This window comes from Syngnathus scovelli, chromosome 10 (genome assembly GCF_024217435.2).
Source record: "Syngnathus scovelli strain Florida chromosome 10, RoL_Ssco_1.2, whole genome shotgun sequence".
Lineage (NCBI taxonomy): Eukaryota > Metazoa > Chordata > Actinopteri > Syngnathiformes > Syngnathidae > Syngnathus > Syngnathus scovelli.
Genome location: NC_090856.1, coordinates 7,183,217 through 7,196,632, shown reverse-complemented (window position 1 = coordinate 7,196,632; position 13,416 = coordinate 7,183,217). Strand labels below are relative to the sequence as shown.

At 39.9% G+C, this 13,416-nt stretch overlaps 1 protein-coding gene across 4 annotated transcripts in view; it reads right to left on the bottom strand.

Moving 5' to 3' along the window:
* The window catches only part of ttll7 (tubulin tyrosine ligase-like family, member 7), a 46,107-nt gene that overhangs the window by 21,645 nt on the left and 11,046 nt on the right, over nucleotides 1-13,416 (bottom strand). For all 4 annotated transcript variants that reach the window (XM_049721466.1, XM_049721471.2, XM_049721470.1 and 1 more), the window contains exons 7-11: nucleotides 11,660-11,876; nucleotides 9,728-9,892; nucleotides 8,193-8,351; nucleotides 1,818-1,912; nucleotides 217-364 (exon numbers count right to left, since the gene is read on the bottom strand). In XM_049721466.1, the coding sequence (XP_049577423.1) occupies nucleotides 217-364; nucleotides 1,818-1,912; nucleotides 8,193-8,351; nucleotides 9,728-9,892; nucleotides 11,660-11,876 (784 nt within the window). The remainder of the gene's footprint in view (nucleotides 1-216; nucleotides 365-1,817; nucleotides 1,913-8,192; nucleotides 8,352-9,727; nucleotides 9,893-11,659; nucleotides 11,877-13,416) is intronic.

The window sequence follows — 13,416 nt, the reverse complement described above, 5'->3', positions numbered from 1 at the left end:
TTTTATTTACTGTGAAGGATCCCACAAGACTCTTTTCATGAAGAGAAGGCTCAGAAAAATGCCTTGGACTACGGGGATATTATTTTGAAATTGAAGCATATTTTGAGACACTATGTAGTCCGGCAACTCTTATGAAACATGTAATTCTCAGATTGCTAAATAAAAGCTTTCAACTACTTATAAATGTAAATTAAATCATGGTTTTTTGTAACTTACAAGCTCTTCTCGCCTTCGCTCCAGGGTGTGACGCTGTCGCTCCCAGTCTGATGAAGCAGCCGAGAGTTTCTTTACGGAACCATGCCCATAGAGTCGCCTCTGGGCCTCGGCTTTTTGCTGTGCCAGGTTGCGTTTCTTATCGCTGGCTCTACATCAATGCAAGCAAATACAAACTCAATGCAATGTTGATTTCAAAAACAAATGAAGTATTTGTTCAACAACACAATGGATTGATAGATTGATTGATATACCTTTATTTCGAACATATTTAAAACATGAAAATAGGGTAAAAAATAAAAAACAAAAGTGCCATATCTAAGTCCATGAAACAAACAAATAAACAAAAAAAACAAAACAACAAACTGAAAAAAGAAAAATACACAACAAAGAATGCTCGAAAAATATTTTGCAAGAATAGGCCAAAGATTATTTTTAAACAAATTTCTTTATTTGGAAATCGTTTTTTTCTTTAATAATTATACCTAATTATTATCATATAATTATATATAAATAATATTATATAATTATATTAGCCGTAATCAGTTGAATGGCGAGTCCTAAATTTGCCCACTCAAGATTATGTTATATTTGTTTGTTCTTAGAAAACGTAACTAGAAAGAAAAAAAAAAAGGAAAAAAAAACGAACACCACAATCAACTACGCCACAAAGACGTAAACAAAACCACTTATAGAAGATAAGCATGACCAGACATCTAATTTAAGTAGGCTGTTGCTGTCCGGAAGAAAGGGCAATTCATTTTAGTCAAACGCTGGCCCTTTGAATTGGATATTGAGTGCCGTTAGGGTGGGGACAGAGGTTTATCAATGTCCATGGCCGGCTGGGTCGGAATTGATCACACATTAATACAGTTGGTGTTGCGAGAGCACTTGGGGACCACAAGCAGGAACTGAAGCCTTTACTATATGAGGCAGGATCGAGCGAGTGAGAACAAAGACCACTGTTACGTCAGCACGGACATGAACATGTGGTCAAATGGTAAAGATCTCGTTCACCGCTACCACCACATTTTACATTTCCAACAATTCATGAAATAATCTGCAGTCCCAAAATAAATCATGAGATTATTTTGCTTTAGAGAAAATTTTGATTAGACATGTGTTTGGACCTGTTGAGCTGAGGAAGGAAGTGCTTTCTTTTTCTGTCTTGTGGGATCGCTGCAACCCTCACTTGAGCTAACCCTACTCGATCTATTTCACATGCAATTAATAGTGTGTTTGTGACTTTAGACCTCTAGAGCAAATGATCAATTTATGGGCAAGATCATGACCAGAAGTAGGAATAGAAGGAAACTTCTTCGATTGTCTATGGGGGAAATTAATTTAGCGATTTTTAGCATGTTCTACGTTTGAATCACAGCTTGGACCTTTTGTGTGGCGTTTGTATGTTTTCTTTGGGTTGTCCTGAAGTACTTTGGTTTATTCACACATTCCAAAAACTAATTAAAGACTGTAAATGTTTTTTTGTGTATAAGTTGAACAGTGTGTCCAGTATTAAGCTTGTACATCTAAACCTTCACAACATAAAGTTAGAAATTAGCTTTGCACTTGAAGCAAAATGGATCTGTGTCAGAGAACATTACCTTATGTTGAGTAGTTTCAGAGCGTTGAGCAAAACCCCTCTCTTGACATCAAAATCAATCTTCTGATCCGTCCCAAAGCTTGGGGCTCGATTGATCTGTTAGAGAGAGTCGGAGTGAATATATATTTTTTCTACTTCACCTACTTTTGTCATTGAGGTCATTGTAATCATCATCTTGCTTTTTTTTCTCAAATTAAATTGGCAGGCATTGTAGCAAATTGCAAAGGGCTGGTCTCAAAAGGGAAGAAACTTTTCTTGTGAAGTAAAGCAAGTGTAATGGAAAGGAAAAGAACAGTGCCTTGAAAAAAAATCCCTTCAACATTTCCACATTTTGCCAACTTACAATCAAAAAGTTAAATTTTATTAAATTTGATACTAAAGTGAATACAAATTCACACTACCACAATTTTTAGATTTGCCTAAAATTCTAAAAACTATGGATCACACTGAAATGTCTCTTTTTAGAAAATTACTAAATTATACAATCAAGCAACCCAAACACAATGGCCCAGTTAGATGGCAGAAAGACAAAAGTTTTGTTTCTATTCAAGCTCTCGCTAAATTAATAGCCAGACAAGGAACAAGGCTTTAAAGTGCCGATAGGAAAGAGGCTGACTGGCTGTGATCCCAGAAACGGTTGTCTCGTTACTTCTCTTTATTTCTTAGTTTGATTTCTGGTGTCAAGCTGTCAAGGTAGACTGGCATGGCAGGTCTTGCTGTGCCTTTCTTTGCTCTCGCGCGGTCTTACACTCAGCCTGCCGCACTCGTTTAGTTTCTCCAACTTCACTGCTTCTAACGGTCTTTCAGTGCAGTTCTGCCCACTGTCTGGTTGTGCTACCTTAGTTATGTCTCCTTCTGTATTTCTCTGTTTCCCTTTCCCTGGCAGAGGGAGTCTGTCTGGCCAGTCTGGTTCTAATGAACCCCTGCTGGCTCCCAAAGCCCCCACTCTGATTTCCTTAAATGACTCTGGCAGGATCTTAGAGGAGCCCTTGGTTGCTCCAAGACGCATTCAATAAAAATGTCAGATGAAAAGATTAGACGTTCCTTTTACCTCAGCTTTGATTCCTTTTAGCATCGGCACGGCATCAGTGTAACCAAATATCACTTAGTCGAACAGCAATGTAAGCATGCGGCAAAATGTCTAACTTTTTTACAGGACAGCTTTATCCTCTTATGATAACCTAATTGTCCATGACAACATCAGAGGCTGAGCTTCAAATTGTTAAAATTCCACATACTGTATGTTGTTCTGACATTCTGCACCCAGAGAATAATGACCTTAAGTATCTTGATCTCCACAGTAAGCGAGGTTTAATGCATTCAGTTGTCATATTTATGAATGAAATGTATGACCACACTGAGCTTAGAATCTGGCTGCCTGCACCTGGTTCAAATCCTACCCGAATCATATTACACTACCTACGCCATAACTTAGACTTGCTTCTAGTTGGTCTAAAATGTAATCTACTTTTAGTTGTAGAATTGTCAGGTGCACTGAGATGTGTAAAAGAAAACGGTCAGCTAGAATGTCCAGTATGGTGCAGCGCTGTGATTGCTATTTCAAACTTCTAATAACTACGTTCATAATTTACCCGAGTAACCCTTGTCAGTGATAATGACTTAATCCTTAAAAAGAAAACTATAGTAGACATCGATTTAGCATATGTGCCCTATAAAAACATAGCCACAGTGATGGCTCAACACCAATCAGCTAGCTGCCTTCTTTTCCAAAACAAATCTCCATAAATTCTGTCAGGAAGAGTCGTCAAACAAGTGCAAGGTCTCCTCTTGATTAATCAGCTCGGTAAAATTCCTCCCTCTTATTATTCTAAGCAGTCTGTAAACAACCGCTGCTTTGACAAGGCTCCCTTTCTGCCACGCACAATGGAGGGCATCGGCACGGTCCGACCACTGCCAGAATGAAATGTTTGTTGCAGAGCAAGAGTGGAAGGAAGGAAGGAAGGAAGGAATGAGAGAGATGAAGCAGAAGAGCAACTACACAATAGACAGACATCCTGTTACAGGGACTATTATAAGTCTACACACCCTTATGTAAATTTCTTCCAAATTGACTTGGGCCTCATTCCCAGCTGAAGAAATGTATCCACTTTCTATATCCCGTAAATCATTGTCTTGTTTTAGCCATCTTATCAATCACTGTTGTGTTCTTTCTTACTGTGGTGCCAAGCATACTAGGTTGCTGGTAAAGGTCCTGTGAGTATTCAAATTGATGCTTGACTTGAAATGTTACACTTATCTTCTAAAAAGTCAGCACACACAACGGTCAACTATAAGATATATCAAGATTGTAATATTAATTATAATAGGGACAAAATATATGTTTCTTCCAAACACAGAATACATTCACACATAACGCCGTGTGCTATTTCCTATCTCTGTGCAGTATTTATCTTCTGTATTTATGACGTGCATACACACAGTCATACCTACAATGGCATTGTTACACATGATGATAAATGACTAAATGCTGAGGTGTGTTTTCAAGTGTTCCATATTATAAGGTATGCGCAGCCCTAATTTGATACTTATTCTATGAAATAGTTATCTTAGAGGAAAATGGTTGTGGATAGATGCAGACAGTCCCATACATCATTCTAATTATTCCTTAATAAACCTCTTCATGAGCTACAGCCTGGCTTGTAAGTATCTACTGCCATCTACAGTTTGCCGGGGGGAGAGAAAAAAAAACGCCTCGGAGCCTGGGACAAAATCAATGAGCATTTAAATAAGAATGAACCCCACTAAGTGCAGCAGATTAATCAAAGGCAGAAAGAAAATTAAAAATGGAAGGAGGTATTAAAGGAAGAAAATTAAGAATGTAAAACGGTATGTGTTCACTGTCATTTGTCACCCTTACAGTTCAATAAATTGAATGAGGAGAGCATACTGTAAGTAGCAACTAAATCATTATTGCTATGAAGGTTGGATAATGGGGGCTATGGGAAAGGTTAGAAAATATCTTTAATGCTGCCAAAGCTCTAAATCCTACTTCCAAAAATTCATTGTTACGCTTGTTATGCTGTTCAAATTTACGGCTATAGGAACACAAACCTCATCGTGGATTCACTGCACAGACCAAAAAAAGCTTGATTCCAGTGGCCACAAAAGTAAGAGACTATTGGTTTTGTCCGGGAAATTAACTGCTACATACTAGTTACATTTCAATTGCGGTGCATGTTTGTATATGTTGGGATGTGAACGAGAATAAAACATCCATGTGTGGGTTTTTGTGTACGTGAGTATTGCGGCATCTGTTTACACTTGCCAATGCAGATTAGTTCCCGCAAACACACACATACACATTTGCACTCAAAAGTAAAGGAAGTCTGGATTATGTTGGCTCTGAGGGATGGACGGTTAAACCAAACTCATCTTGAAGCAATCGGCTAGAGCGTACTAAAAGAGAGGAAAGTTGCAGAAAGGGAGGGAGCGAGTGGTTGAATTATCAGCGCCTTTGGGGAAGCTGTCCAGCTGCAGTCTGTCGGTCTGTTGTCGTTATGCCAATTCACACACAACCGCACGCACACACTCACACTGAGACACAAACATCCCATGCCACGGTTGACCTAACCATGCCCGCCTCATTAGTTGCCAATCACTCTGCACAACCCTTCTCGAGCAGCAGGGGGGATAGAAAATGGGAAGGAATGGATGGAGAGATGTAATCACAACCATCAATAATCACGCTGCCTGCACTGCAGCGTGTACTGGCATCTCTGGGGTTCCAGTGACTATAATGAGGCTGGACCTCAATCTATTTGTCTTTTGTGGAGGTTCGCGGACATCTTCTGGAACCTTGCGAAAATGATAAATGATAGCTTATGCTGTGTTTATTCACTGCTTACATGCGGTTTTGCTAGCCCCCTTCAAAATAAGTCCTCATCAACTTGAACAGAGAACACAAATAAAGATGTCCCTAGATTTACCCTAGATAGGATTTGTCATAGACTTGAGTGAATTTTCATTCTTTGTTCCGATGCAACATATAAGACCTTTGAGTTGTTACAAAGACTTTCTCCAAAAATTCCTGCTTTTGGTCTGTCTTTAGTGGGGAAGATATGAGAGGAAGACATGTTCCTTTTCAATCACCGGCCCCCTACATACTCTCAGAAAATGACATGATTTTAAGCTCCAATGCAACAGAAAGGGCTAATTTAATTTGACAGCATCTTCTATGTGATACCATCGAGCACTCAGCTATCCACCTGGCTTTGAGTTTACACAGGTTGGAGTTCCATTTCCTGTCTGCAAGTCTGCATGTCTGACAACCAATTTTGACATTTGAAGGACTAAAAGAGGATGACAGTGTCTGAACGGCGTACCGGGTAAAGCAGCAAGCAGGCGTGGCATGGATAATTCACAATGACACCAACAGTGAAACCTGAGAGGTTACATCTATACAAATTAAAAACAAACCTGGGAAGAGGAGATTGTGTTTCAATTCCCAAAATGCCACATTTTGTAAGTAAAGAAAAGTTGATGATTAGGAGTAGTAAAATGGTTTGAAATTGGTTTAATTAACCTGAGACTTTAGCAAAGTAATCTTCCAATAAATTAAATTCAAGCTTGAGGGCTTGCCGAAGGGCGCAGTTTTCAGAAAGCTTGTCCTTGCCGCCTTTAACATCCCAATTGAATAGCAATGCACATCAACAGGCTACAGATGTAATAAAGTTATTTTCAGACTTGACAGCCTGCGCAGAGAGCATTTAAGAAAGGCTCTTGATTGTCAAAATTGTCCCCTGACTAATCATTTAGAGTTTTGGGGCAATAAATGTCTCTTGCTGTAAATGTTGCATGAAAGAGAAGTAGGTGTATGTGTGAAGGATGTTAATTGATGAACGTTATAGAGAGCTGATCGTCGCACAGGGGGGATCATTACTGCTGGAGTGGAACAACTGCAATCATGGCTTTGTACCGCACACACACACACACACACACACACAGTCACAATGAAACAGTAGCAACACTATCGTGCACCCTTAGTCATGATATATAACCGGGTAACAAAATTATGACTGAAACTGAGTAAAAAAAATAAAGTAAAAGATAATATCTAAGAATTAAATAATACAGTCACTCTTGAATATGCAATATTACATCACAGAATATGTTGGGCCATAAACAGGTCATGTTTTTTCGCGACTTGCTAATAATTTATTGTAATGCCGAGAGAAAGACTTTGTGTGTTCTGATTTAAAGTAAATCAAACATATGATGTAGAATTACAACATCTCCCTTTCAGCATTACGTTTTTGTAAAATTAAGGAATCAATTGTCAGATTTTACTTCCCATCTTAGAATATTGCGACTTGCAATAATAACTTTATTGTGTCTTTATTCAATATTTTTTTTCCAGCATGGCCATGGTAGTCACAAGTCCTACGACTTGGTAAAATCATGTACGTATTAATACTGATTCTCAATTATCCTTTTAGGTGGCGTAATGCCAACAACTTGACAAAAAAATTCCCGAGCATTCGCATGCTTTAGTTCATTTTGGGGGAGCAAGGAATGGAAGTAGGGAGATGGTGGTGGGGGTGTTGCTCAGCCAGGTTTAAGGATTTAGGTCAGCCTTTAACTGACTGGTTGACATGAAAATGGTACGCCACAAATCCTGGAGTGGATTCAGAAATTGAAGCCCACTCTGCAGTGAGTGACACTTGAGATTGATGTTGAATTGGAGGCGTGTTTCTTACTACCATGACCTATATATATTATGTGTATGTCCATATGTTTGTGTGCACAGAAAAGCATGTCTTGCTTTCCGTGCATTTATTCTTATACCTACCTACATCGTACGTGAGTGAATGTGAGTGTGTGCATGCAGTAAACAGTCCTTTAAATGTCCGAGGAAATGTTTTACATTCTAGGGTGTACATGTATACATATTAGAGGCCATGTGGGTGTGTCTCAGCATTTCTGTGCAGCGTGTACAAGCAAATCAGTGTGTGTTTATGCTATTCTGTCAGAGTGAGGCACCGTTGCCCTTTCCACTGCTTGATGGAACAGTGCTTCACTTCAGAAGCTACTGACACTTTGGTGAGACTCCACAGACTGCAGTCCTTTCTGAATCACACACACAGTATCAAATACCTCTTTTGATCGCAGTGTGGCAACTCAATTTTCATCCATTTTCTATAGTGCTTGACCTCATTTGGATTGTGAGTGAGCTGGAGCATCGCCTATATTAACTTTGGGTATATAATCGTTTGGTAGCCAGTCAATAAAGGGGTTTCAAACCGCTTAATCATTTAAATTGTGTGTAGAATCAGAGCCAACAAATATTGATATTAACGTGAAGGAATTTCTTTCAAAGCGGTCAATGACACTGTTCTAGAAAACAATGGAAATGTACCTCCAGGAGCCAAGGTTTGAGCTTGCGGTCCAGGATTATGTCAAAGCCCAGCACCTCAAAGCAGACACTGTCGCTCCCTGGTGGTTGGCCTGGCCTGCACATGCGATATGCGTGCAGCACGTGGGGCTCTGCCACTATTAATGTCTTTACCACCAATTCCTGTCATGACATACAAAAAGATATAGACACAAATGAAGTTGATAGAGCAAAAAAAATCAGTGAAATGTTAATATAGGAATAAAATGTACATACAACAAAGTTATACCATAATAAATAGGTCACATTTTTCAAGTTGAAAGCCACAGACAGAAAGTATTAAAATAATTTGTGAGTTTACAAATGGCTTTTGCTGTCTTGGACTCACACACACACACACACACACACACACACACTTTTTACACAAATCTTTCTCTCTCCAGTTAAGTCCCATGCAGTGTTGCTGCCCCATACAGACTGTTCAGACCACACAGACTGTTGGGTGTAAGAGGGGGTTGCAATGTTCTGGCCTTGGACTGATAAGGCAAAAGCCCCACCGTCTGTCCCACACACAGGTCCATGCAAGTGTCCAAACCACAGGCTGCCCGGTACAAACACCTGCTCCCGCTACACTTTATGCCAGACGACCGTGTGTGTGTGTGCATGTGCGTGCATGTCAGCCACTGAACAATATCACATTCCTGAGTGCATGTTTTGTGTGAATGTGTAGAGCTGCTTTATATGTTTCTCACTAGCATACTTTGTCTAAGGGGAATCAAATGTACTCGTACTTTCAGAGCACCATTACAATACTTGACAAATAGCACAAAAACTTGCAATGGGGTTGAAAGCACTGCATTTTACAAACATGTACTACAGGTACGAGAATATTCTCTGGCTTTCTTATTATGCTCCTTCCAAGAAATAAAAGTGCCTGGTACCTGCTCTGTATGCATCAAAGTGTAAGCACAAAGATGAAAAGCGAAGAATGGTGGGCAGAGAGCAGTAGCAAAGTGCAGCTTCAGATAAAATAGCAGGGGGGGTGGATGAGAGAGCAAGAGAGGTGGAGGACATCTGGCTGAGTCAGTGGGTGACAATTTGGTGTGTCACCAAGGGATGGGAAAAACACAGCATAAAGGTCCAATAGACAAAAATCACATTTTTCTATCTTCGCTTTGCTTACCACTGCATTACATTGAAATATATTTATATAATAACTTCTTTTTCAACAAAGTGACAGTTTTACAAACAAAGAAGGAGGATGTTGATAAAGTAAAACAGTAAGTGGAAAGAAAAGCAAAAGCATAGAGGTGTTTAGATGAGCTGGGAGCAGTGCCAGACTGGGCGAGCTCACCCTCCAGGAATGATATTTTGACCGGGTTCTTCCAGTCAGTTAAACAAGATTCTAAAGCTGACTGAATATCTGTCAAAACACATCTTGTCAAACCTTTGCTGGTCCACTTTCTCTCACAAGGCAGCTTGTGTACTGTATATGTGAGCGTCCGCTTCCAGATGTTAGCAAGCATGTAAAATTTGTAAAAAGTCGGCTAAGCACGTACAGAGACGTCACCCCAGAATTTGGCCACGTCGTAATCATTGCTGCGCAGGAACTCTGTGAACCAACTGATGGATCTTTTGCTGCCTTTGTCCACCGTCTCATCCCGCTCAAAGTTCTCGTTGTGTTTGTTGACTGAGTAGTTTGTAAGATGCATGTAGAGCTGGCTCTGAGGAGATAAGTTTGAAATAGAAGCGTGGCATAGTTTGATAAAAATTTACAATCATAATAACAATGAAAAAGAAAAATTAGGCTAAAAATACTCACCAGTTATTTTTTTCACCACCATCAATTTCATTTTAACGAGTTTAATGTCGTATACATATTAAGGACAGATCATTATCTGAAATATAGTATGCTGATACTCCAACCAGGCAAAGTTAGCATGTCAACCACACCTTCACGCTATGAATTGATCAAAGAAAATTGTTGAAAAGCCCCTCCCTAATCCATAGACGCAATAATATCTAATATAATATAATAGAATCTTCTCTTTGGGATCCTCCCAGAAGGGGGTCACTACAGCGAATCATGTTTCTAACTTGATTGACTAACCTGATTTCTGGATCAGTTTTAACGCCGGATGGCCTTCCTGACGTAACTCGCCCAATTATCCCGCACTGGAGATATCCAGTAGCTGGGCGTGGGGGAGCCTGTCTGGAAAAATGGGGAACAACCCAACTACTCGGCCTTATAAAAGGCAGCAAATAAACTTTCCCTGGCAATGACCAAAATGCGAAAAAAAAGTCACCATTATGATTAATTATTATTTAACTCTGAGTGCATTGATTCTGAGAAAACAGGAGAGTAAATTGACTCACTACAGTTTCAAGCTTCCTGCGAATGTATAAACTTTGTAGCTTCCTGTAGCATCCGGAGTTGTTGAAAATATACAAAGTGCCAGGTCGGAGACTTTTTGTGTATGAGAGCTGCGGCTTTGAGTCAATGCCATATACAGTAAACAAAAGTGAATCAAATAAGAGTGATAAGAGTTATAGAGGCCCATAGCTCTCTGAGAACATGCCTGGGATGCATCCCTGAGTGGCTGCCTATTAGTGGCCTTGTTGCACCCCTCTCTTTATAATGCACCCACGTTCTTCGCTACAAGGTAATAACACTGTGACCGCAGGCCACTCTACCTCCTGATGGCTGTCTGGCAGCCACTCTCTGTGGAATTGGACATCCATCTCCATGGCATGCTTGATTCTATCATGTGTCACAGACTTGGTAAGACAATACGCACTGTGTTGATATGCATCGAGCTTGATAGAAAGAAGTATGTGGGGGTGTTTGTGGATGTGCACAGCACAATAGACTTAGTTGGTGCACAACTAATGGCTCGATATCACAACACGTGTGACATTTAGATGTGTGTAAACGCTGGACCTCTACCTTCTACGAAACTATGTACCGTATTTTCTGGACTATAAGGCGTACCTAAAAACCTAAAAGTCGACAGTGCGCGTTATAGTCCGGTGCGCCTTATATATGGACCAAATTCCTAAATTTTAACTGGCCCGAAGCATTGTATCATGAAATCAATCATAAGTGGCCCGCTGAAGACTATGAATCATGAATCAAAAAGACTGGATCATTATTTTGTGATTATGAAGTAATTTGTTGCGTCTGAAGTTGAAATAAAAAAGATAAAATGGAGAGTGATTTGATTTGGATTAAAAATCTGACATAATGCATATATAAGGACAAAGTTTTAAAATGGGCCATTCATCGAAGGTGCGCCTTATAGTCCGGTGCGCCTTATAGTCCGGAAAATGCGGTAGTTGCATATGTGTGTGTGTGTGTGTGTGTGCGTGTGTGTGTGTGTGTGTAAATGTTGTAGATGTTGGAATAAAATAAAATAAAAGCTGACCAGCGGCGGAGAACGGACAGTATTCGACTGAAGGTTCCCTAATGTGTGTGTGGGCAAATGACTCACCAGGTTGGCCTCACTGGGTGCGTGGTACTTCTCTGTGCCCATGCGCACCAGGCCGTCATTGTAGAGGAAAATGCGAAGCGGGTCACAGGAAGTGACAAGGATGTAGATGCGCAGATCGAACTTGTAGCCCTCCATTAGGAAAGGTTTGTCCAAGTACTCCTGAACAATAAAATGCTCCTGGGCAGGCAGCTTCTCACAGTTACGGATAAGTGAGATCCTGGATAGACAGAAGCCTTTATTAATCCTCTGGGGGGAAATTGGAGTGTCGTCAGCAGAATAATAAAATATGGCAGACAAAAAGATAATTAGAAAAGTGATAGATGATGGCAAAGAAGCGACCGTGAACACTGACTGATGACATTGGCACTGTCGTATGTGTTAGATAAAAATGGAGCTTAACTGTAAACACATTTCACGGCTTTAAACGTAGTATTCATTTAAAATTGCTAATGGTTACAGGCATATAACTCAGATGCAACATTTGGCTATGCCAGTATTTTTAAATTTAGCCCTGAAATTACCCTCCTTATTGCTATTCAAATCAATTGATGCAATCTGTTCCAAGGAAACAAAATAGCTTGTAAAAGTATATTTTTTTAATGTGGAGAACTTTGTGTATTTACATTAAAGTTGCCAAACCTTTAGGTGCAAAAAGATTGGAAGCACGGTGCCCCGGTGGTATTCATATGACCTTCTACTGCTGCATAACCTACCATGAAAATGTTTAAATATGTGCCCTTGCTGTGATTTATGATACGTTTAAGAGCGATGACTTATTTGGCACTGAGCCTTCCAAACTCTTTTTATTAACTGGCCCTTTAAAAAAAATAAAAATAAATCAGTGTTAAAAAAACACATCTGGTTTTGTGGCAACGTCTAAGAACGTAATTATTTGAACAAAGCCTCATCAGAGACCACTGCTGGTGAATGAAGTAAATACGAGCAGGCATTTCTACATTACATTCCTTCTAATTCAATTTCCTTTGGTCTCATGTCACTGGCTTTATATAGTACACAGACGTGAACTGAGTTTTTATGCATGCATTCATGCAGCTGAGTGTGCACGGCATCGTGTGTGTCTGTCCGTGTATATATGTATGTGAGCTGGTGGCTTGAGGGATCATTGTTAAACAGACTCCCAGCGTCACTGAGCTACATCCACATCACCCATAGTTAGAGCCGACCGAGACTAAATTGGTTGCATGGAGAACCTTGAAGGTTCCCTTATGTAAGGAGGGACTATACACACACGACAGAAATTTAAAGACTCAGTTTTGTGATTTTTTTTTTTTTTTTTTTTTTAAAGCGTTGAGGTATCCGAGCAAACCCAATTATTTAATCACATGCACTGTGAACAATGCATAGTGCATCGTGGAGCTGCACTTTTAACCAAATGAAAATCAACAAGTGAGAACTTCCAGTCATTATAAAGTAACCATGTCTTCACTTTCAGATTAGACAGAAATGTGATGTTTTTACTTTCCTCTATCAATCACACCACATTAGTGTTCGCTCCAACCGAAACTGCTGCGTTAAAAAGCAGCGCTTCATCTGCCCACTTATCAGCAGTCTTGAGCTGAACCGAACAGGGACAAGTTGATAGAAGCCTGACCAATAATGTGAGTAGCCCTAAATGGCAGACAGCAACTGATTGATGAAGACAAGGTTAACAGTGTTAGTTAGTCGAGGAGGAGAAGACGACATGATTGATGAGCCAGCGTGTCACATAATCATAGCCCACTCTCCCTTGCCTATTT